Source organism: Zalophus californianus, chromosome 9 (genome assembly GCF_009762305.2).
Source record: "Zalophus californianus isolate mZalCal1 chromosome 9, mZalCal1.pri.v2, whole genome shotgun sequence".
Classification (NCBI taxonomy): domain Eukaryota; kingdom Metazoa; phylum Chordata; class Mammalia; order Carnivora; family Otariidae; genus Zalophus; species Zalophus californianus.
This window is the reverse complement of record NC_045603.1, coordinates 98,657,390-98,680,712: the sequence shown is the minus strand read 5'-3', so window position 1 is coordinate 98,680,712 and position 23,323 is coordinate 98,657,390. Positions and strand designations below refer to the sequence as shown.

The following is a 23,323-nucleotide window of genomic DNA, read 5'->3' as shown; positions in this document are numbered from 1 at the left end:
TTTCCTTTGGTTCTGCAGCATCACTTCCCAGTCTGTGTCAGAGGCTCCTCCTTTGAGCTCCCTCAGCTCCCAACCCTATCTCTGTAGCCCCAAACCGTACTCTCCCCCATTGTCTGGCTGCCTGAATCCCTCGCCCCGGGGACACCCAGCTCCTGCCCCTAATGATTCCCTTATGAGTAGATCCTGAAAAATGTTTTTTGAATTAATCAATGAGACAACTGAGAGTGATAATAAGCAGCAAAATAAGAGCTACAAAGGGCAACACCCTCTGTTTCTAGTGGGTGAAATTTGACTTACGTTCTTTTTTTCCTTGTTGGCATTTTCTGATGTTTCTTGCTTTTGTAAAGGAAACTTCATTTTGAAAACAAAAATACACAGGGATTTGGGGACTGCAAAAGAAGAGAGAATCTCCTCATCCTCTGGTGAGAAACAGTAGTTTGAGGAGCCTCCGAGTTTCTACAACTGGCCAGGCAGCCAGAAGGCACACACCACATGCGGAAGGCAGGGCTAGGCCACACAGAGGTGGGGAGCTGAGTAGGGCAGTGTGTGCCAGGTAGAACAGCGTTCAGCACAGACTCAAGAGGAAGAGAATGCAAGATGGGGAATTTCAACTTGGGTCATTGCATGGGGGGTGCTACAGAAAGCTGTTGAGCGGAGGAGCAAGGGGCTCAGAACTCAGCATCTGGAGGTCAAAGCGCAAGAGGGGAAGGTGGAGGCAAGAACAGAAGCCTGTCTACGAACTCTTCCCTTCTCTCAGGGCATCTAAACGCCAAGGCCAGGAAGCACTGCAGGACCACCTGACACTCAGCCATATTACTGTTCGGCAATCGTATTTGAAACTTACTCCCGTAAGCCTCCAACCTCTCTTCCCACCTGTACTGCCAGCTGTGCCAAATACAGAGTGTCCTCCATGAAGGAGCAAGGAGCCGCCTCAAGGAGAAATAAAGCCAGGCAGCTTCCCTTCAAATCGAGCCCAGCGCGAGAAGAGCACTCATTCCGCGGGCAGACTGCCTTGAGTAAGGGGACTCGACCCCAACCCCCAAAGACCCGAGAAAGGTCTCCCAAAGTAGAGGGCTCAGGCAGGAAGACCAGAATCAACAAAGCGAGAACTGAAGGGCAAGGCCTCCATAGAACTCTTAGGTAAAAGGGGGGGGGGGGTGGAGGGGGTGGGGAGGGGGCAGTCTGGAAAGATCCCAGGACGGTTGAGAGGAAAGGGGGAGGTCCGCGGCGGGAAGGAGGGTATGGCCAACTCGGTGGGGGAGAGGGCTGTGCCGGAGGCAGGAGGGGAAAGGGGAGTGCGGGCTCCAAGACTGCTGAGCCCCGAGTCCCCCCGGAAGCTGGGCTGGAGCCCGCCTCGGGGCATGGGCGGGGCAGGTGGGGCCAGGGGCCGGGTCGGCCGGGGGCGGGGTCCGCGGCACATGCGCACCGCAGCCACCGCGCGCAGTAAGGAGTGGCACTTTTTAAAAGTGCAGCCCCGAGGCCCACCCGCAGCCGCCGAAGCCTCGGTTTGAAGTGCGGTGCCCCCCGTCCCGGCCGCGCGTACTCCCACTTCCACCAGTCCGGCCCAGGCCAGTCTAGCCCGCACCATGCCGGTCAAAGGAGGCACCAAGTGCATCAAATACCTGCTCTTCGGATTTAACTTCATCTTCTGGGTGAGTGAGTGCGACCGCCGCGCGCTCCTCTCCGGAGCCACCTGTTTGTCCCGGGGACCCTGTCTGCGGTCGGGGCTGCCGGTAACTGGCACTGCCCGCGCCGGGTGGACTCCCGGCGGGAGGAGACGAAGCACCGCGGCCGCCAGCTGGCTCCTCAACCCGGTCCGGAGACAAGCGGGGCGGGCACGATCGTAGGGCGCTCCTCGGAAGCCGAGCCGGCGGCGGGACGCGGGGTCCCTAGGGAGCTGGGGCGTGGAGACCGGCCCTGGCCCTCTTTGTCGCCGAGGGTTTGGGGTGGGAGTCGTGTCTGCTCCCTTCCCCTCAGCCCCTCCGAGTGCAGGAGGGGAAGGCGGCAGGGAGAAAGGGAGCACCCCTCTTCTGGGAACTTCAGGCCCTGGCCAAGGAGGACTGTGGCGGGCAGTGCAGTTCGCGATCTGGGTGGGGTCTCACGAGTGGCGGGGGCCGCGAGGAGGGGGTATGCGGGCGCTCTGCGGACTTCAGTGAAGCGGGGAGAGCTCAGCCCAGAGCTGTTGACACTTTTACACTGGAAAGGGAGAGGGAGGGAGGACTAGGAGTCCTCACGTCCCTGAGTGAGAGTGGGAGACCCCCTCCACCCTCGAGGAGGTACCTGCAGGCTTGATTCTGAGCCCGCCGTGAGAAAGTCGGAACTCCCTCGAAACTACCTGAAAGACTAGCTTGTCTTGATTTTTTTTTTTTCCCCCAAAGGCGATAAGTATCAGAACTGGAGAGAACTCTGGGAGAGTTGGGGAGAGGTGGGGCAAATGCCTGTTGGCGCTTTTAGTCCTGTGTTTCTCCATTTCCGGGGGAAGATGAGGTGCCATCCCCCCACTGCCAGCCCGGGTCCTCCCGCCTCGCCTACACCCCTGTGCCGGCCCACCCAGTGGCTAGGCGGGGCCACGGAGAGTGGTTCACCTGGAGAGGACGCCGGGCGGGGAGCCGCATGACTCCCACTGCTGGCCGCACTCAGCCTTTCGGCAAATGGAAAGCCTGAGGAAGGCGGCGGAAAGGGGGTTGTCCCCTCCACACCTTCTCTTGGGGGATTAAGGGACCACCCAGAGGCAGAAAGAAGCAAGGAATAGGGAACCTTGGTGTCCTGAGTCTGAGGGCCACATCCCCTGCACACAGATGGACAGAAGGAGTTTGGAAAGGCAGCTCCTGTACCACTAGAGAGATGGCTGTAGAAACAGGCTTGCCACCAGAGCCTTGTAACAAAAGATATACTGTATTTATTCCCCGGGAGCCGGTCACTGGGGTCCCCACGAACCTTGGGGCAAACCTCTTGAGATTTTAATCCTCTCTCCAGAGCTGAGGGTAAGAGACTGACCTGCCCTTGCAAGAGTCACCATACACATGTTCTAGTGAGGATGGCACATAGATGTGCCCCTGCCCAACACTTGGACTGTTTTAGGGAGACCCCTCCCCGGCAGTGGGCAGTCCTTCCTCCTGGTGTTCCCACCAGCCCCCAGCAGCCAGCCAGCTCTCTCCCAGGCTTGCGTTCCTCCACCAACCTCTGGCACCAGAAAAGAATGTGAGAAGGCAGGCTAGCCCCGCCCCACCCCACCCCTGTCCTTGGGGGGAGTCTTCCTCTCCCCTCCCCAGCACAATCTTCCCTGCCAGGCTGTTGCTTAGTCCTCAGCTATCTGCCTAGGCTGCATCAGGGTTTCAGGCCAGGAAGGAACCACAGACTGCCATGTGCCTTCATTTTACACACACACACACACACACACACACACACACGCACACACACCTTCTGCCGTGTGGCACATGCAGGAGCCTGATGGGAGGCTCCAGGGCTCCTCTGGTATCTGCTCAGTCTCTTATTGTCTTCAGCCCACCACTCCACCCATTTTCGGAGCTGCCCCTGCCTGGACCAGCGCTGCTGGTCAGCTATGTCATCTGAAACAGACATGACTGAATCTGGAAATGTTTGGGCCCAGAATTAGGAATGACTTTAGTGATCATCCGGTCCAGCCCTGGTATTTACAGTGAGGAAGCAGAGAACCAGAGAGGGGTGATGGCCCAGGATCCCAGAGACCAAACCAATACTGCAAGCCCTGGGTCCCTGACTTGAGTCCCGTCCTCTTCTGTCTCTGTCACAAAACCAAGGGGACCTGGTAATGAGCTTGGTGGGGGCGGCGGGTGTGGGGATAAGCTACATTTTCCCGAATTAACAGTTGTTCAGTAGTCCTGTATTAAGGTCCCTGTAGAGATGATAGAATAAAGGAGTATCAGGATCCACTTGTGCAACATTTTACAGTCTGCAGAGGCTTTTTCCAAGTCCCATGACATAAGCCAGAGCAGGAAGCATTATCCCCATGGTACTGATGACCAGGAAACCAGTCCCCAGAGAGGTTAAGTGACTTATCCAGGGTCATGTGGCAGGATAGCATCAGAAGTAAGTTTGAAGGCAGGTCTGGTTAGCTTAAAGTGCAGCTACTCTCCATCCCAACCTGGTGCCATGCCCAGCTGGGCAGAAACGAGCTCTCAAAACTACCTTTAAAGGGAATGGCTCGGATTGTTATGATGGCACCAGTTACCTTTCTCTCTTGAGACCAGAAATTTATAAACTTGGTGTTTGGGATCTGATGTGGGCCTTGAAAAACAGGAGTTGTGAGGCCAGGAGCCACCAGCACCTCATGAACAAAGGATGCTGAGAGGGGTGGCCTCGCAGGGACCCAGAGAGAAGAAACCCACCTCCGTGACAGGGGGATGATCAGGGTGGGGAGAGGGTACACCTCTGTGCCGGCCCCAACCTCAGCCCCATGGGACCCTGGGTGACAGCTGAGCCTGCCCTCAATAGGGCCTCTGATGCTCACAGCCAGACCAGCAACCAGTCTGTTCATCCAACACCCCTACAACCCTAACTTCTTGGCTCTCAGTTGTTTCCCTGTTTTCCTCTAGACGGCCCTGCCTACCCCCCCCAAAAAAAAACAGTGGAAATCTGGACAGGGACCTGGGTATTAGTTTAGCTCTGTCCTTATGTCACTTTGACACCATGGGGAGGTCGCTTTTGTGTTCCAGACCTCAGTTTGCTCATCTATAAAACCAGTGGGTTGAAATAAATGGTCGCCAAAGGTCCCTTTTGCTCAGTCTGTGAGCCCAGCCCCACCCCCAGTGCCTGCAGAAACAGCACTTCCCACACAACCCAAAACCCGAGTCAGGAGATAGAAATGCACAGGGGCTACTAAGGCTTGTCCTCGGAGCCTGGCTTCATTGGGTCTTTACCTCTGAGGCCCGATTCTTGGTCTCTTTCCTTTTAACCTCACATTTCCCTCTATTGCCCTGGGTGGGGTCCCTCTGTTTGGGGGTTCTCTGTTTTCCTGGCCCTCAGCTATCTGTGGTAGTCCTGCCCACTGGTCAGTGCATGGCTCTGGATTCAGCCCCCTCCCCATCAGCAGCTGGAGCTGGTGTCTACCCCATAGAATTGCCATGGGTTAAATGAAACAATGTATGGGATGCCCTTGGCATAGTAGCTAACCCCAGACACAGTAAACTTCCAACCCAAGCTGTTGTTACTCCACAGTTGAGAAAGTAGATTGAGGCAGTGGAGAGGGTGGGAGCCCTTCCCCAAGAAGTGTGGAAATTGAAACCAGGGGTGTAGGCAGGCATCCACACTCCACACATTCCCCCCTTCTCTTCCTGCATCCTCGTGATGCACCCCACCTCTGTGATTCCTGCTTCAGGACACCCACTCCATTGCATGTGCAGCTCCATGTTTGACTGTGGGGTGGCCCCACTCCTGAAAATAAACCACACGGCAGAGAACCCCTAAGACCTCAGGCTTCTGGGTCTGGGCAGGGTACAGACCTAGCGGGGCAGGCAGAGGAAAAAGCCCCTCCCACCCAACTTGCGGCTTCCCCCAGAAGCTGTTGGCCTTCAGCATTGGGCTGAGCAAGCAGCTGGGACTGTTGCCTAAAATGGCTCCCCACCTTTGGCACACAGACAGCGGGAGCTCTGGTAAGGCTGGCAGTGTTTGTACTGAGGCTGGCAGGTTTGGGGAGAGGTGAGGTGAGGCCAGGTGTCTGCATCTGCTAAGGAAAAGAGGACTTCTCCCCTACCCGGAATCTTGATGGCTTGCCCCTTGCTTTTCCCTGCAATGGTTGGCAACAGCAAAGCTCCAGCTCCTGATTTTGGGGGGATGGAGGATTCCTCTACACACACACACACACACACACACACACACACACACACACACTCTACCCCTTTCCTTTCAAAGTGCCCCATGGCACCATTCCAGACCTTACTCTTTTGTATTCAAAGGAAGAGGCTTTGGGATTTGGAACCACTTTAATAAGTGGCCCCATGGAGGGCTGTCCTTGCCAGAGCACCTAACTCTGCTAACTGAGTCCTCTGTGGCTTCAAACGTCACAAGTCAGCGTTCTCACACCCTTTTGTATTGGAGGTGAATCTTCCCTGTTAGACGCAGCGCTGGGTGTCCCATGTTTGATTTGCGTGTTTGTTTTCTGGTTCAATTCCATTTTATAAGGAGGTGTGGCTTTGGGTCGCACAGTTTGGAACTTAATAACACACCTTGAGCTGGCAAAAGCGCCTTTTCTTCTAAAGAACCCAAGCCTTGACAGTTCTTTCCTGGGTGTGCCTGGCTGTGGGTGAGGGTAAGGGACCTGAGGTCATGGGTCATCATGGCTTCTGTGGCCTGTTGTCTCCTTAGTGGACAAGGAGTATTCTGGATAGACCTGTGTCCAGCTGGGGAGAAGAGAGTGAAGTTTGAGGAGGTGCATGTTTATATTCTGCATTCCCCCCCAGTTCTGGGGGGGTGGGGGGTTCAGTGGGACTGCCTCTGGGTCCACCACAGGTCTTTTCAACCAAAGCTGTGCAGAAACCGTCTCTCCATCTCTTCCATACGGGAGAGCATTGACTTATTTGTTCCGGGGTTTTGAAACTGGGCAAGAGCCTGTTGGCCCCGTGTTCTCAACTACTCAGAAATGTCCTCTGCAACTGAGGGAATTCAGGAGACCAGAAGGGCTAATCTGAACGATACATTTTTTTTTTTAATTTATGTTTTTGAAGTCCGACAGGAGATCACTTGTCTGTTTCATTCTGTGGAAAAAGTAATGCTGGTCCAGGGACATTTTCATTTTCCATCAAGTGATGGCATGCAGCTGTGAAAAGAAGCATCCTGTCTCCAGATGAGATAATTTTATAATAATTACATCCATCCGGTAATTCCAACTCCCCCTGCCGCCCCCAACCACCACCACCACCCCGAAAAAGTGCTTTGTTCTGAATCGTTTTTAAGTACTGTGTGCCATCATCCTAGACTCATGGACCTTAACCTTTTTAGGGAATTCCACAAAATCAATGAGACCTACCTCCACAAAAAATGCTTTTCCCTCTTTTTTTTTGGCTTTTTTTCTGGAGGCCAATGAACACCTCATATTGGTTTTTCTCTCTTGGTTTCCAAGCAACCTCTTCCCTGTTCTGAATCCCGTGCTTCAGCCATGAGCAGGGGGTTGCCTCACCACTACTCAGGGACTGTGTGGCAGAATACGGGGTGATTTGAGAAAGGCTAAGTTCCCCGATGATCAAGAGCAGCCTAGACTGGAGAGCTAGACTCCCCACCCATACTTGCTCTGACTCTCAGCTTAATCATTGCCCAAGGAGTAGCTTTGACTCTTGATTAATTTAATGAGTATTCTGTATTTCTAGTCCACATGAAGAATCCAACTTTATGAGCTTCTAGCCAAGTTTTGCTCCTTGGGTTAGGTTTTCCCATAGCTTGGGTAATTTGTATTTGTTTAGGAAGAACTGAGTTCTGTCTTTCCCTCCGCCTCCTTCCCACCAAATGGAGACTAAGATCAGCCAACCTTCCCCGGCCTTGTCCTTGAGGACTTTGGAAAGGGAGGAGTTTGGGGGGGGGTACGTTGTTTGGGGATTTGGACTCCTGAGGAGATGATACGCAGCTTGGTTGAATAGCAGGGGAGGGTGAAGCCCTCTGATGGAGAGGGGACTGGATTCGTTTGATTCTAGCAAAGATCCCTGGGTGGAGAGGTGTGGGGACTATTGACTTGGAGAAAATCAGAACTCTGGGTTTGAAAGGTCCTTCTTGTTCAAGTCCTCTTGCCAGGCATTGTGCAGGGTTGCTGAAATAGTGACTCTTGCTGGCTCTGTTATGAGTCACCCTTCAAAGCTTAACCCTGTTACTATTATGATCAACAACGTACCTTCCAGGTTCCAGTGTACACCTCTCAGGCCAGGCAGGCCAATGGCCCATGACTTCTACCAATCCCTCACCTCCAAATTGCTCAGGACACAGCCCTTTGCTTCTGTTCGCAGTATAAGCTGCATGTCAGTGTCCAAGTATAAAAACAATACAGCTCATGGATCATAGCAGAAAATCCTTGACTGGGACTTAAAAATACAGTAAAGTAAATCAGACAGTTTTACCGAATTCAAAACAGGTTTCTGTAACATTCTAGTTTTATCTTTAAACCTACATTGATTGAAGCAATAGCATAATAAATGATAAACTGATTTATTAAAACTTGATATAGAAAGATCTGCAAAGGGACACCTGGGTGGTTCATTCGGTTGGGCATCTGCCTTCAGCTCAGGTCATGATCCCAGGTTCGTGGGATCGAGTCCCATATCTGGCTCCTTGCTCAGCGGGGAGCCTGCTTCTCCCTCTGCCTGCCATCCCCCCCTACTTGTGCTCTCTCTCTGTGACAAATAAATAAATAAAATCTTTAAAAAAGATCAGCAAAATCATACTTATGAACTCATTGCTTTGCAAGTCAATGGAAGTTTGGTGTTTTTAAAAGACAGTTTGCTATAGATTGGAATGTTTGTATTCCCCCCAAATTCATATGTTAAATCCTAAAACCCAGTGTGATGGTATTTGGAGGTGGGGCCTGTGGGGGTGATTAGGTCGCGTGGATGGAGCTCTCCGCGAAAGGGATTAGTACCCTTATAAAAGAAGAGGCCCCAGAAAGCACCCTCCTCCCTTCCACCATGTGCAATTATAGCAAGAAGACAGCCCTCTGTGAACCAGGAAACAACCCCTCACCAGACACCAGCTGTGTTGGTGCCTCGATCTCAGACTTCCCAGCCTCCAGAACTGTGAGAAACAATTGGTGTTGTTAAGCCGCCCTATCGTTGGTCATTGGTTACAGCAGCCTGAACGGACTAAGACATAGTTATTTACAGGTTCCCATTGACATGCCCTCTCCCCATCTAAGGGAGTAGTTGCAGTGTGCCATTTTTCACATCCAGCTCACATCGGTGCCCCCCCTCTAGTGGGCGGCAGGCCCCCTCACCCCCACAGCAGCCCTGCTCCAGTCCAGAGAGACAAGAAACCCTTCCCACTAAGACTCTTCTCCCTGCTCGCCCCGATGTGATGTGAAGGCCTCACATTGCTTCTCATGATATGGGGCTATGGATTTAAATCCGTTGTTATGCTCGGGCTTTCTAAAGCTTCCTTTCTCCCAGCCTGAGAACCTCTTCTCATCCTGTACTTTCCCACACTCCCACCATAGTCTGGTCGCTCTGACTCCCTAAGACAGATAACCCTTAAGAGACCCCGAAAAGCTTATGTCAAATGGAAATTAGCTTCTCTCCCAGGGCTGGGGAGGGCCCGTTAGGATGAGAAGCTGGCATTGTCCTCCTCCTGTGGCAGGTGCCTCCCAGGACCCCATAGCCAGGGCTGTAACACAGGCCTGTGGTCATGCCCACCCGTGCCCTTTGGTGGCAGGATGGTGCTGTGGGGAAAGGGTAGGGTGCTGGGCCTCCCCCTGGGGCCATTCCTCTAGGGGACGCAAGGACGGTGGCCAGTGGGCCGCTGTAACCGTGTCTGCACTGTGAGGCTTGCAGCAGTAGCAAAGCTGGAATGAGAAGAAAACACGCCAAGTTACTCTGAGGCATCCACTTCCCAGAGCAGTGCTGTGTCCACGCTGACTTTCTGGCCAGTGCAGCAAGGGCGTGGATGAAGTTCTCGGGCCAGAGGCCAGCAGGAAGAAGCACATTCTCTCTCTCTCTCTCTAGACTCTGTCCATCAGGCAGTTGGCCTCAGAGAGAGGCCAGGGTCAGGTGGCACCTCCAGGCCAGGTGGCCAAGGCAGGTGCCTTCCCGTCCTGAGAAGGTAGGGCCCTCTGCTATTTCAGGTGGGCTCCCCTGAGATCCTTTATGGGTAGAAAGTGCACTTTTGAAATGGGATCAGTTATATGGCTGGGAGGGAGACAGGACAAAAGTGAAAAATTCTGAAATTAATGACACTGATGAAAAAGACAGTTCCGCAGAACAATTGAGAATCTGATGCTTTGCAGTCAGACTGTCCAGGGTTCAAGTTCTTACTCAGCGGCTTATTTGCTGTGTGATCTCCAATGAGCCGCTTCTGTGCCCAAGTCTTCTCAGCTAAAAAATGAAAGTAAATATTACCTACTTGGTGGGTCTGTTGTGAAAATTAAAGAGTAGAGGTGAAGTGCTGCAGGTGGGGTGTAGCACATGGCAAGTGTTACAGGCTAGCTGGTCAGGAGCATACAGTTGACCCTTGAACAGTGTGGGGGGGTTGGGGCACCAACCCCCATGCAATCAAAAATCTCTTTAGAACGTTTGCCTTCCCCAAAACTTTACTACTAATAGCCTACTGTTGACCAGAAGCCTTACCAATAACGTCGTCAATGAACACATACTTTGTATGTTATATGTATTATATGCTGCATTCTCACAACAAAGTAATCAAGAAAAACGAAAATATTATTAAGAAAATCATAAGGAAGAGAGAACACACTTACAGAACTGTACTGTATTTATCCCAAAAATCTGCATATAAGCTGAAACCCGTGTTGTGCAAATGGCAGCTGTAATTAAGAGACCCGAAATGAAGGCAGAGATCATGGCAAAGGGATGGAATAGATGATAGTTTGGACGCAGCAGTTGGAGACCTTGGCTCCTGCCCCTCCCCTGACTTTGTGCTCAGAACACCCCATGATGGGGAAGGAGGGCCATTTAACCCAGGAGCAGTCCTGGGTGTGCCTGTTACCAACACCACCAATCCACACACCACATGGCATTGCTTCAAAGGTATAAACAAAGGGGCATCTCCCACCACTCAGGGCCATGCAGGCAAGTGGTAACCGGTCCTGCAGATGGAATGAAAGCTAGCTGGGCCACATGGCTAAAGTGTGTAAACAAGAGTGGAGTGTGTGTGTGTGTGTCTAATCGCCAGGCATCTTAGGCGTACACAATAGAAAACAAATGTGTGGTATTCTGGAATTTAAAGCAAAACATCCCTAAAACAATCCCCCACATCAGATGATTTTGGTTAAGATCAGAATGCCTGCTTTCAGCAGAAACCAGATTTATGGGCTGGCTGATGTATGCTCCATGTCTGGCAAACAGGCCATGGAAACTTACAGTGAGGTTGCTTGTTTAGAAAGAGGTTATCTTGGGCAGAGGCCCTCCCTCTGGAGCCTTCATCCCCAAACTACTTAATATTAACACACCATATTAGCTAAAACTCTTCTCTCTTGGGCCGAATAGGGCTCTGGTTTTTAAATGATGCTAACTTTGTCCTTGGAAGGGAGGATTTGTCATCTCTTGAACTTGTTCAGACCAGGTCACTGCCTAATTACCATAAAGGTGTGCTGACAAAAAGCCTACAAGGCCCTTCATCCCCCGCCACACCCCAGAGAGGGGACCTTGCTAGCTCCCTTCCACCAGGGATGAGCCAGGCAGTCAAGTATCTGACCTCTGCATGGCCCGAGCTGTTCATGTGACAGAGAGAGCTGATGGCTAAGTTGCTCCATATCTGCTCTGTAACCTTGGACAAGTTACTTTACCTCTCTGAGCCCGTTTTCTCATCTCCAGCTGGGATGTTCCTAACTACTTCAAAGGGTATAAGGCAGTCCTACCAGCCCTCTTAGATTCAGAAGGGGCAGCAGGGCCTTGCCGTAGAAATCTAGCTCCCTCATATTCCTCTTCTCCCTGGGAAATCCCCTGTTGCTCCTATAGGGCATGTTCCCCTCTTAGCCGTGCACCAGCCTGAGGCCAGGCTGGAATACACCATGGCCCCAAAGAGCCATGCTTAGCAAACTGAGGGCACCCATAGGCTGGTAGCTGTTGAGGCCCTCCGTCCAGGAAACCCCCCCCCGCCAAGTGCACAGAATCCCCAGAAAGTGAACCCCTGCAAGGTCAGAGAGCAGGCTAAGCAGGTATTTAGGACATCAGCAATGCAGGTAAGCCCAAGGAATCATGGGGAAACTAAGCACTTTTTTGAACTTCTTTATATTTATTTTATAATTCCAATTTTTAGAAAAATATTGAATTATATAGGTGGTGGGATAGGTGTCATCATTTTTTATACTGCCCGTATTTATACATTTTTTATACTGTATTTAGGGCAGTAAATGGTCACAAGAGGCAGAAGTGTGCCTCCACAGGGGCCTGGCTTCTCAGGGATGCTTGGGTTTGTCGTTGACCTCCCGGCATGCCCGCCCGACGTGCCCCGACGTGCCATCAAGGAGCAGCACACAGTGGTTGGGAGTGGGAGGCGTTGTCAGAAATGCAGATTCCTGCTGGGAAAGCAGCAAATCAGCGACTCTCCCTATGCCTCACTTTCCTTATTTGAGTCATGAAGGTAATACCGCCAGTCTTAGGGTTGTTAGAAATGATGGCGTATTTAACGTAAAGCGTATCGAGGTGCCTGGCTCAGAGCAAGAGCTCAGGTGTTGGGTTGGGCAGCTGTGGCTATAGTGACTGTTACCACGGCCTCTCAGAACGTTTCAGAGATTGAAGTTGTCCTAAACACTCACACTCCTCTGCGTCTTCTTGCTTCAATTCTGTAAAGCTGCCTCACACAGGATTGTTCCAGGCTGAAACTTCACCACGAGGCTCCATCCCTTTCAGAAGGGGAATTCGAGAACTCCTCCTTCCATCTGTCCACAAAATGCCCATTTCAGAGATTTCCCCAGTGTGGGAAAGGTGGGTGAGGAAAGGGCCCAGTTTTTGAACACTTAGCTGGCCGTGGCCCTGGCATCAGGGCCATTTGGCAGGACCCCCCCCCCGCCACGCCCCTTGTGGAGTCTAACTAAAGCCATAGGGAAGAAGAAATCTGCTCTGCCTCCAAACCAGGAAGGGGAGCCTCGGCACCTCTCCCGTGCACTTCTCATGCTTCCCAAAAAGAGGTCGATTCCTCTTATCTAGAACTCTCTTGATACCTTGAAGCCAGGTCTCAGAGCGGGCCGGGGCCAAAGTCGCCACGGCTTCTATGTGGGCACCACAGGGAGGAAAAAGAAGAGCTGGCCCCAGGGGGTGCCTTTTCATCACCCGGTGATGGTGGGCTTGACACTACCACCTCTCCCAGCCTCAACAGAGGGGGAAGGGGAAGAAGAGAGAGAGAACGAACCCCAAGAAGTTAGTGGTCAGCACTCCGTCCCTCTTGGCCTTCCCCTCGGCGGGGGCCGGTGCCCTCAATCTGAATCGCCTCAGCGTAGCAGGCAAGCTAAGGTTTAGGTCAGAGCATTTTGTCAAATTCAGCATGTCCGGAAGACCTTCTTGTCCCCCAGGAATAGTTCTTAGGGGTTCCCAGTCTTCCCATTCCCCAGCTGGGCAGGGAGAGAGCACAGTGTCAGGAGGAGGGGAACTTTGAGTCGTCTACGTGGATCAGGTTCAGTGTGAATGCAGCCCCTTGCAGGCTGTCTCTCTTCGAGCAAGTTATTACTTAACCTCTTGGAACCTGTTTCATCTCTAAAATAATGGTGATGAGATGATTAAATGAGATGATGTACGTCGGTCACCGCCTGTAATGTGAGATGCGCATGGATACTCACAGAGAGTAACTGCTCCTATTATTATATTATTGAGTTTCCTTTGTCTAGCCTCTGAAGGAGGTGCTCATGACAGAAAGGCTGCCAAAAGTCAATTCAACACTAGCCTACAACGTCATTACCCATCAGCCTCTGCATGTATTCTTTAAAAAAAAAAAAATTTCCCCTAGGATTTAGGGTTGGCTGAGGAAAAGAATCCACTCACACATAATGGTAGCCCAGCCTAGGGAGAATGCGGGTTGCAGAAATCAGGAGGAAGTTTTTACCAAGAGTGCCCTGCTACAGAGGCTGTGGGAATCATTTTGGCTTCTTGGGGAGGAGAGTTCACAGGGCTGAGCCTGTGTAATGAATATACTTCTTTGGAAGCCAAATGCAGGTTCTAACTTGACCCATTTACTGTGACTGCCCAAGCTCAGTGGGTTCAATATGGACTTGTCCAGCCATTATCTCTTTCATACCTCTTGCTTCCTTCCTGTTTCCCTGCCCTGTATCCTCCCCCTGTCACCGTGCAGCAGTTCAAGGTGGCCCTGAGGCCCAGTCCCATGGCTCTCCAGCGCGAGGTGGGACGGTTTGAGCCCCACTCTCCGGATTGCAGTGTAAATTGGAATGGTGAAATTCTGCCCCATGTTGGGCAGAGCCCAGTGAGAGCTCATACCACGCCCCCACCCACCCCCTCCATGGCTTCCTGCCCTTCAGCACTGGCATTTAGAAAGCTGGTCTCTGGGTTCAGAACCCCCAGAGAAAGCTTCTCCGTGTGGTTCCAATTGTTCGGTGCTTACATAAAGGCCCGGAGCATTGGTTCTCAGATGTAAGGGAGCATCAGAATCATCTGGGGGATTGCTGGGCCCCCCCCCTACTCGCCTCGAATTCAGTAAGTCTAGGATGGGGACAGTGAATTTTCGTGTCTAGTAAATTCCCAGGCGATGCTGCTGGTCTGGGGACCACACGTTTCCCAGTGGCCCAGCTTCTGCCCTCAGTGGCTCGGTAAAAGCCCCAGAGCAGAAGGGGTCCAGAGGGCCGAGATGACCCCCAGGATGACCGTGTTCACAGAGGGACTTACTCTCCAGGACCGTCACCTCCAGGGTTTTTTCCGACTCATCTCTACAAAGCTAAAGTTAATATTGTTATCTTCAAATTCTGTGAGGAAGTAACACTGTACTTGGGATCCTCAGCGAAGGCAAGTCATGGCAGTTTTTCCTGCTCAGTAGAGCGGAGTTGGGTTTTTGGTGGTGTTTCTCTGCGCGGTGGGACCAGGTCCCAGAGGACTCTAGCCTTGGCTCCCTCAGGGTGCTCGTGCCCTTCCAAAGATGACAGCTTCGGCCTTTGTCGGGAGGTGGGAGAGGAGGGTGCCAGCAGAGGATCCGAAGAGGTGGTAGGGACTGGGCTCCTGTTTGTGCTTGTCGCCAGGGCCTGGCCCGGCCTCCTGACGAGTGAATCAGCCCATCCGAGGCTTGGCAGTCCGAGGTGAGCCAGGGTTGCCATGGAGATGGGTGAGGCCCGAGCCCACAGGTCTGGGTGGCCTGACTTGTTTTTTAAATGCTGAAGCCTGTGTGAACATAGAGGTCCTTATCTCCACTTCTGAGGCTTTCTTAAAGTGTGACTGGTATCTTGGGGCCCGGAAAAGGCTGATAGGGGAAACTCACATCCTTGGTATTCGGTCTGTTACTGATTTCCTGGGTGCCATGGGCAACTATGCCTACAGGTCTCCCAGGCTTGGTACCTTTTTAAAAAATAATACTAACAACCGGGGCTGGTACATATCTTTCTGAGGGAGGGAAGTGAAGAGGTAACATCCCCTCCGTCTCTGCTCCACGAATACCTCCTTCCCACGGAGGTAATTCGCATGACCATTCCTGCCGCATCCTCACAGAGCTCCCGGGAAGTGTGTATGGGTGTGGGGAAGGTAAATGTATCCGTCGTCCCTCCACTGCAGGGCACTCATGCAGACCCACAGAAACTAGAACTCCAGTGCCCTAAATCGCCCTGCTCCCTCCTGCCTGGCTGCCTCCTCAGGTCATAGACGGACACGACCGACAGCCACCGACTGCCATGAATCGCCGCCCTATCGTCTTGTGTCTTTCTCCAGGTTTATTATTCTCGTTCCTGGCATTATTTTCCCCACAGAATCCCGCCGGCTGGGCCACGTTGTGGCTTTCAGAGTGTCGTCTGTGCCTCGACTCACTCAGTACCCCCCTCCCAGCTAGGTGAAAGGGACGACAGGCACCATGCGATCTTTTTTCACAAGTGAGACCTCTGAGGTGTGGAAAAGCCAAGGAAAGTGCTTAGTGTCAAACAGCACCAAGGTGGCAGAGCAGAGTGAGACCCAGAGTCCACGGCCGGCCACAAATCCAGGGCTTCTCAGCAGAAGTGTGCCAGAGGGGCACCTGGGTGGCTTAGTCATTAAGCGTCTGCCTTCGGCTCAGGTCATGATCCCAGGGTCCTGAGATCGAGCCCCGCATCGGGCTCTGTGCTCCGCAGGAAGCCTGCTTCTCCCTCTCCCACTCCCCCTGCTTGTGTTCCCTCTCTCGCTGTGTCTCTCTCTGACAAATGAATAAATAAAATCTTAAAAAAAAAAAAAGTGTGCCAGAGACTCCCCTAGTGGGATGGGGGACTCTATGGACACATGTATGGCATCCCCTCAGGGGCCTCTGACACCTGGCACACGTAGACCAGGCCCTGGGGGGCACAGATGGCGGAGCCGGGGCCGCCTCCTTGCTTTATTCTTCTTTCTGTGAGGCCACCTGCCCCTCACTGAAGAATGTTACAGCATCGCCTTGACCACAGGTTCACCAGAGCAACAAAAGGGCCATTGCTTTTCCAGAAGGACCATGGGAAGCAGGAAAGCAAGCACCCCCATTTCCCCTACCCCTAGCCCCTTGACTGCGGCCTGCCTCCAACCCCAGCAAAGTGCCAGTGGGACTGCCTGAAGTCTGAGGCCGGCCTCAGAGAACAGGCATGTGGAGAATGAGCCACTCTGCCCCTTCTGGGTTTTTCAGGCAGTTGGATAGAGACATTATAATGAATATTATGTCCTTTTAAAAACAAATGTATGACCAGTCAGGTCATATTACAGAAGAAAAGAGGGCACCAGGAGGAAGGGGGGGGGTGCCTAGCCAAGACCACCCAGTTTGTTCACCATGAGATTTTTCTTTGAAGTGGGATTTGTCCGAGGCAAACAGGGCTCTTTGCACCTGAGGGGGTGGGCTGCAGGGCCTCGTGCACGCGCGCGCGCGCGCGCGCGCACACACACACACACAGCTGCTCTTTTCCTTCTTGTCACATCTGTCTGCAGGCTTTCTTCAAGTGCTTCCATCAGGGTGGCTGCCTGTATGTAAATACCTCCTCAGGCCCTAACTAGAGCCAGTTTTGCAAACTTGGCATAGGGTCCAGAGCAGTGAGGTCCTCCTAAGTGGCATTACGCTTTGATTTGTTTTCAGTCCGCCTTCGGAATTAAAGCCATTTCCTCTAACTCCAGGTGTGTTTTAGCATAAGATTTCTGGGCCTGGCCCTCCAGCCAGGTTTGTGGGGTGACTCACTGAAGTACTCATCTTCCCGTGGGTGCCTTTAGCAAGGTGTGCGTTCAGTGGTGGCAGAGGGGTGGACCAGGAAACTGTTCACCATGGGCCTGAGCGGACGCACTGCTGGGTTCTCGTGTCCCCTGGAACTGGCATAAGCCCCAAGTGACGGGGTTACCTGTGCGCTCATCAAAGACCGGAGTGTCAAACTGGACTTCTTTGTGGGGTGAGGACAGTGACTCATGGGCTCTTCATAAAGTCTCATTTTCAAAAGACTTTATACAGATTTGTCCCAAAGTCTCACTGTGATATTCGTCACATGCCCTCGTGGGTCTTTCTCATTATTTTCTCTGGACAAGTTACTGTTCTTGGCAGTTTCTGACTTTTGTAGTGAGATCTGGATGAAAAGCCAGATGGGAAAGGAGGATTGTTAAAGGGAAGAGGAGAGAGAGAGAGGAGCGTCTGGTGGGAGTTTCAGAGATTCTGTTCCATTGAAGTAATCCTCTCATTGATGGGATAATTATTTGTTGATTGACTGATAATTTATTCACTGTTAACGTCCGAGGTGCGGACGGGGCAAGGAACTAGAAGGCCTGAGAAACAGCCCTGCCCCCTGAAGGAGCTTGTGCTCCAGCGAGACCCGAACCCAGCACACCCACGAGAGGAAAGGCACATGTGAGGGCGCTGGAGAGAACATGCTCGAAGCTCGCGTGCTTGCCTTTCCTTGGGAGGAGGCTGAGGACATCTTGGTGGGGAAGCAGCAGGCCTCGGTGGCCAGGACGGCCTTGCAGGGGGAAGGGCTGGTATGAGCAGAGGCGAGAACGCAGGAGACTTACTTGGGAACCTGAGTGATTCCATCTAAGGGGCAGCTGAGTAGGAGGTGGGCTCAGAGTTCAACTGTGGCATGCTCCTGAGAGATCAGAAAAGGTGAACCACAGCTAACACCTTAAAACTTAAAACAGGGGCGCCTGGGCGGCGCAGTCTGTTTAAGCATCTGCCTTCGGCTCGGGTCATGATCCCAGGGTCCTGGGATCGAGCCCCACCTTGGGCTCCCTGCTCATCTGGAAGCCGCTTCTCCTGCCGCTCCCCCTGCTTGTGCTCTCGCTCTCTGACAAATAAAAAAAAATCTTAAAAATATTTTTAAAAAACCAGCAACTTACAACTGAGCGACTAAGCCACGTGAGCCTTTCAGGGAATTGGCTGCTGCCGCACATGGAGGGCGGGAGGCAGGCTGGGTTATATAGTGACTACTTTCTGGGGACCTGGAGGTAGAGAAGCCACCAGCTCAGGTGTCAGAGCACCGGGCAACCAGAAGGGAGCAGTGAGCCTGGAGGAAGAGAGGGTTTGTTTCTGTTTCAAATCTTAGGATAGAGAGACCTGGAAGCTTTGAAAGAAAAAAACCCAGCTTAGTTTTAGAACCGTTTCAGATCTACAGAAAGGTTGCAAAGAGAGTATAAAGAGCCCCCTACTCCCCCATCAGTTCCCCCTATGGTTAACACCTCTAGGACCACATTGCATATGTCACAACTAAGAAAAAACCAACGTGGTACATTACTATTACCTAAACCAGGCTCCCTCGGGCCTCACTTGTTTCACCAGTAAGGCCCTCTTCCTGTGACACTTCGGGTCTTCCCTGGTTTCTCAGAGATGACCTTAGCACTTCTGGGAAGTGCTGGCCAAGGATTTTGTAGAATGTCCTCAATTTAGGTTTTTCTCCTGGCTACCTTCTAAGAAAAACGAACATGCATGAGGAATTCAAGCATTTCCAACACAACAATGGGGAAAAGCTCTCCTTTTTCTGTCTGCACTGTCAGATAGATGGGCCCATTTGGGAGCAAAGAAGCTTTTCTTGGCAAAACTTAAATGTTTCCCTTTGGCTTCCTTTGGGAACGAGGTAACCAGGTAGACTCTGCGGTGCCTCGGGCTGGGAGTCGAGGCTCTGGACTTTTCACATCCATCCCTACCACACAGTTGGTGATCTTGGACAGATTGCTGTCCTTTTCCGAGGGGGGCCTGGGAGCAGGAATTGGCTCACTGAGCGTCTCCATCAGACCTGCTCAGATCCTGCATTGTTGCAAAAGCAAGATGGCAGCCGTGGTAACGGTGTGGCCCGCGTTCCTGCCACAGGCCAGCTCATTCACCCGGGTGGAAACCAGCAACTTCTTGGCCTCCTGTTTTCGTAGTTTATGGAGTCCCTTCATAATTGACTCCATGCCCTTTTTTCAAAGTTAAAGCTCTCTCTGGTTCTTGCCATTTGTTTTCTCATAGTATTCCAAGTAGCTAGGGGTGAGAGCCAGGTGGGGGGCTGCTGGGGCACCCCCCAGTGCCACACCAAAAAGTGAATTCTTCTAGAAAGTACTCCAGAGCTCCTTAGATAGTGCCACCTGCACAGCCAGGAGCCATTATTAAGTGGTGCCAATTATATGTGGCCCTGTGACCCCGAGCCATCCATCATGACCCTGCCGACTGAAGCAATTTCTCCAATAGCATTCCAGAAAATAGGGCAGCTAATGGCTTACATATCTTCCCCTCAGGCCAATTAACTCAATAATTCAATCCAAAAAGGCTGTAAGACTCACTCCTCTGATTTCTATGAACCATGTGCTCCCAGGCCTACCCCTGACCCTCCCTTCCACCTGGGTGTCTTGAACCTTCCTCCTCCTCCTCTCTTTCTGTGAGTTTATAGGCATAAGAAACTCAGATCAAGTACTGCTTTTTCCATTTCTCCAGAGCCAGCTGCTTTCTATTCCTCATTTTAGTGAAACGCTGTGGCTTTGACAACCAAGCGGCATGATGCTAGATTTTGGGTGGGGTGCACACGTGTATGACCCCCAACTCTCTCTGGCCATGTCCTTGGCCGGGGTGAGACCTGAAGTCTTTCTTCTCCTGGTTCCAATTCTCCAGCATGATGTCCCTCTCCTCTCGCCACCGGTGTGTGTAGACCAGATAAACGATCGGACTTCTACAGATTTGGCTCAGGCTCCTTGAAATGGTAAGATGGAAGAGGCCTGACCATTGCAGGTGTTTTTTGGGTACCACTGTTGTTATCCATGGAATCATTCCCAAAGAGAAATAATTGAGCATAATGGAGAAATAATTGCGCATAATGGAGAAAGCATAGAGCAGAAAGGACAATAAATGACACAGGCCTTTCTTTGGTCCCAGGCATTCTCAGCAATAGCCCCAGCAAGATGAGGGCAAGAGGGAGGACTACTGAGGACAAGGTTTGTGTCCAAGCACCGACTGAGATTGAGACCTCCCTCCGGTGCATGGGAAGCCCCTGCCTACAGCATTCTCAGGTTAACATGGTCATGTCCACAGGGAGGCCAGCGGCCTCAGTCTCCCATCGTCCAGGGCTCTCATTCGGCCTCCCTATGTTGTGGGGAGACGAGAAAGCATTGCCTTCTTTCCTTTAACTCTCCAGGACCCCAGAAGAGCTAGGCCAGGGCCTGACCACCACAGTCAGGACCCACTTAGCGTGTGCTTGTCCTAGACTCAGGGCCCGGGGATGTCCCAGCCTGGCCCCACCGTGTCCCTGCTCCAACGGTGGCACTCCTGAGTCAGGAGAACCCAGTCTGAACCAAGGTACCCGGGCTAGAAATGGGGGAGAGACTCCTACATCTCCCCCCTCCCCAGAGCTGTGTCTGCTGTCTTTGGATTAGGCCAGGAGCCCCTCACTCACCTGCAAGTCTTTTGTGAATAAGAAGGAAAGCCAGGCATCCATGAGTTTTTCATCTCTGCATTGTGTAGCTATGGGGCACCTTATGTTCCGTACTTACTGATGTGCAGTGTTGCCTTCCGGCAGATGCGAGCTAAGGGGTCTGCGGAGATGCTGAATGACTGTCCTCCTCGGGGAGGAGTGCGACCCTGGTAACCTGAGTGCTGATCAAGTTATTCTCACGAAGCCCACTTGGTGGTACCTCCTTCGGAAGGACTTCTAGTATCATCTCCTTTATTTCTAGCCATACTTAAATAGCAAGGAGGGGCCACATGTCACCATTCCCGTTCTACAGAGGTGAAAACTGGGGCAATAGAACTCTGAGCCAGGAATTCCTGTGCCTCGCTGTGGAAATGCAGCACTGGAGGCATGGGCAAGGGTTTGACCCTACCGCAGCCTACGGCCCTGGGTCATCACGTCCGCTGTCACCGCCTCCACTCATCACATCTGCACCCATGGCCAAGGCCTGGCGGGGAGAGGAGCAGACAATTACAGAGGGAGAGGCCTGGCCGCACTACGGCTGTCCCAACTCCCAGGGCAGAGAGCCAAGCTCCCTCAGGAGCAGTGCTCTGACACAGGGTGCCTCTGTCGAGGAGGGTGAGCCACTGTCCCTTGGGCCCTGCACTGCAGCCTGGGAGTCACTCCCATGCAACTCCTGGGCCGGACGAGAGACGGGGAGCTCAGCTCAGCACTGGGGGTCGAGGACCACTTTGCTGGGGCCTCCTGCACAGGCCTCTAGTTCCACAATGCTGGGCCAGGATTTGGCACCTCGGTTGTATTCCTTAGTGGGAAAGTCTGCCCTTCAGGGTCCAGTATCTCAACTTGCCCACCTACAAAATGGGCTTTTCGGAAGATTGGGAGATTACTCAGACGTGTCTTACCTGATGTTTATAAGGATCACTCATTCGGAAGCGTGCGCCTAAAACCTGGAACAGGACAGGTCAGCCTGTCAGGTTTGCCAGCATGAAAAGGAAAGGACAAATGTGGGCCACTCAGGGGAGACTCTGCTCTGTCATTTACTGAGCCGTGTGATTTCGTGAGGCATCATGGATGTCCTCATGGGTGCTAGACTGTGGCCACTGAGCAAATGTCTTCTTTTTTAGCGTATGGTACAGTAGTGCATGAAACACCAATGGCGTAAAGCCTAATTACGACGTGAGTATCCATGGCACCACCACCCAAGTCCAAAGTAGACCATTACCAGTGCCCTAGACACTGCCCTCACTAGTGCTGTGCCCTCCCTCCCCCTGCAGGGCATCGCACACTTGACTTCATGATAATCGCTTACTTTTTCTTTTCCTTTGTCATTTACACGTACCCCTAAGCAGTAGAGCACTTTCTAACTGTAAGGGATCACACTGTATGTGTTTTTGTGTGCCTTGCTTCTTTTGTTTGGCATCGTGAGATGCACTCACGGTATTGCGGGTAGCTGACAGTGGTCCGTTGTCACTGCTGTGTAGTATTACAGCGTCCATAAAGGGCCCATTCTGCTGCTGGGCTGCTGGAAGGTGATTGTTCCCAGGCGGCTGATATTTTTAGCAAATGGATTGATCCCCACACTGGCTGCTGTTACTAGCAGGTACAGGGTGAGAGGCAGAGATGGAGGCGGCTCCCAGAGCCCTTTGCAAGTCTCCCCTCCGGTGTCGTGGCACTGTTGCCCCCTGGCAACCAGGACTAACGCCCACATCCGGGATATCTTGCAGCTTGCTGGCATTGCAGTCCTTGCCGTTGGACTATGGCTCCGATTCGACACTCAGACCAAGAGCATCTTCGAGCAAGACAGTCAGCCTTCCAGCTTCTACACAGGTGAGGGGGACAGGGGCACTGAGTACCTCGAACTGTGGAGATTCTGTGCTGATCCAGGGACTGGCCTTGGCAAAGACTTTGGCTCTGGCCCCGTTGGCCTGTCAGGTCCCTTTCAAGCCATGCTTGCTGCAGTCCAGCCCACGAATTTGCATTTGACTGATGTGGTTTCTTTAACATGCTGACTAAGTCTGGCATCCTGACCATGCCCCCAATAGGAAGTTGGCTCTGCCCAAGTTGCAGACCCCCTCTTAATGCCGTGTCTTCATAGTTTTGCTCAGTTCCTTAATTCAGAAAACTTTGTCCTGGGGCCTCAGAGCGCCAGGAGTACGAGAGGTGAGTCCTCCCCACTGTGCAGATAGATAGGGGCTCTGAGACCCCGAAACACCTGCCTCCTGGATCATACAGTCAAAATGAATAAGAGACTAGCAGAGATGCCAGTCCGGCAGACCCCGGGTGCTGGTAAATGCCCTGGGTATTGGATTTTATTTGTTTGTTTCCTAAACTTTGGGGCAAAGGTGTGCAGCTGAGACACAAACGGACTTACCAGCTTCCGTGTGGCTCCTGAGCGTCTTTTCATCTTTTCTAGCATTATTCTCTCCTTTCCACCCACTGCTGAGGCTTGTCAAATGCAATTCCCCAGTTTCTAGTCAACTCATGAAATCCGAAATCTGCAGCTTTTTCTGTTTGGGGGGATAGGAAACACTTCATTTACGAGAAACAAGAGCAGCCCCCTATTTTTAGGATGATGCTGCCATGTCATCAGGCTCAAAGTGTAAATTTGGTCATTTCCTTCCCACCCACCAAAGAAGTTATTTAAAAAAAAAAAAAAAA

The 23,323-nt window shown here is 52.2% G+C and overlaps 1 protein-coding gene across 2 annotated transcripts in view; it reads left to right on the top strand.

Moving 5' to 3' along the window:
- Nucleotides 1-1,426: 1,426 nt before the first annotated feature.
- Nucleotides 1,427-23,323, top strand: part of CD9 (CD9 molecule) — a 32,863-nt gene continuing 10,966 nt past the window's right edge. The window contains exons 1-2 of one of the 2 annotated variants that reach the window (XM_027594464.2): nucleotides 1,427-1,652; nucleotides 22,390-22,492. In XM_027594464.2, the coding sequence (XP_027450265.1) occupies nucleotides 1,587-1,652; nucleotides 22,390-22,492 (169 nt within the window). In that variant the 5' untranslated portion in view covers nucleotides 1,427-1,586. The remainder of the gene's footprint in view (nucleotides 1,653-22,389; nucleotides 22,493-23,323) is intronic. The other variant, XM_027594465.1, reaches the window with a different exon arrangement.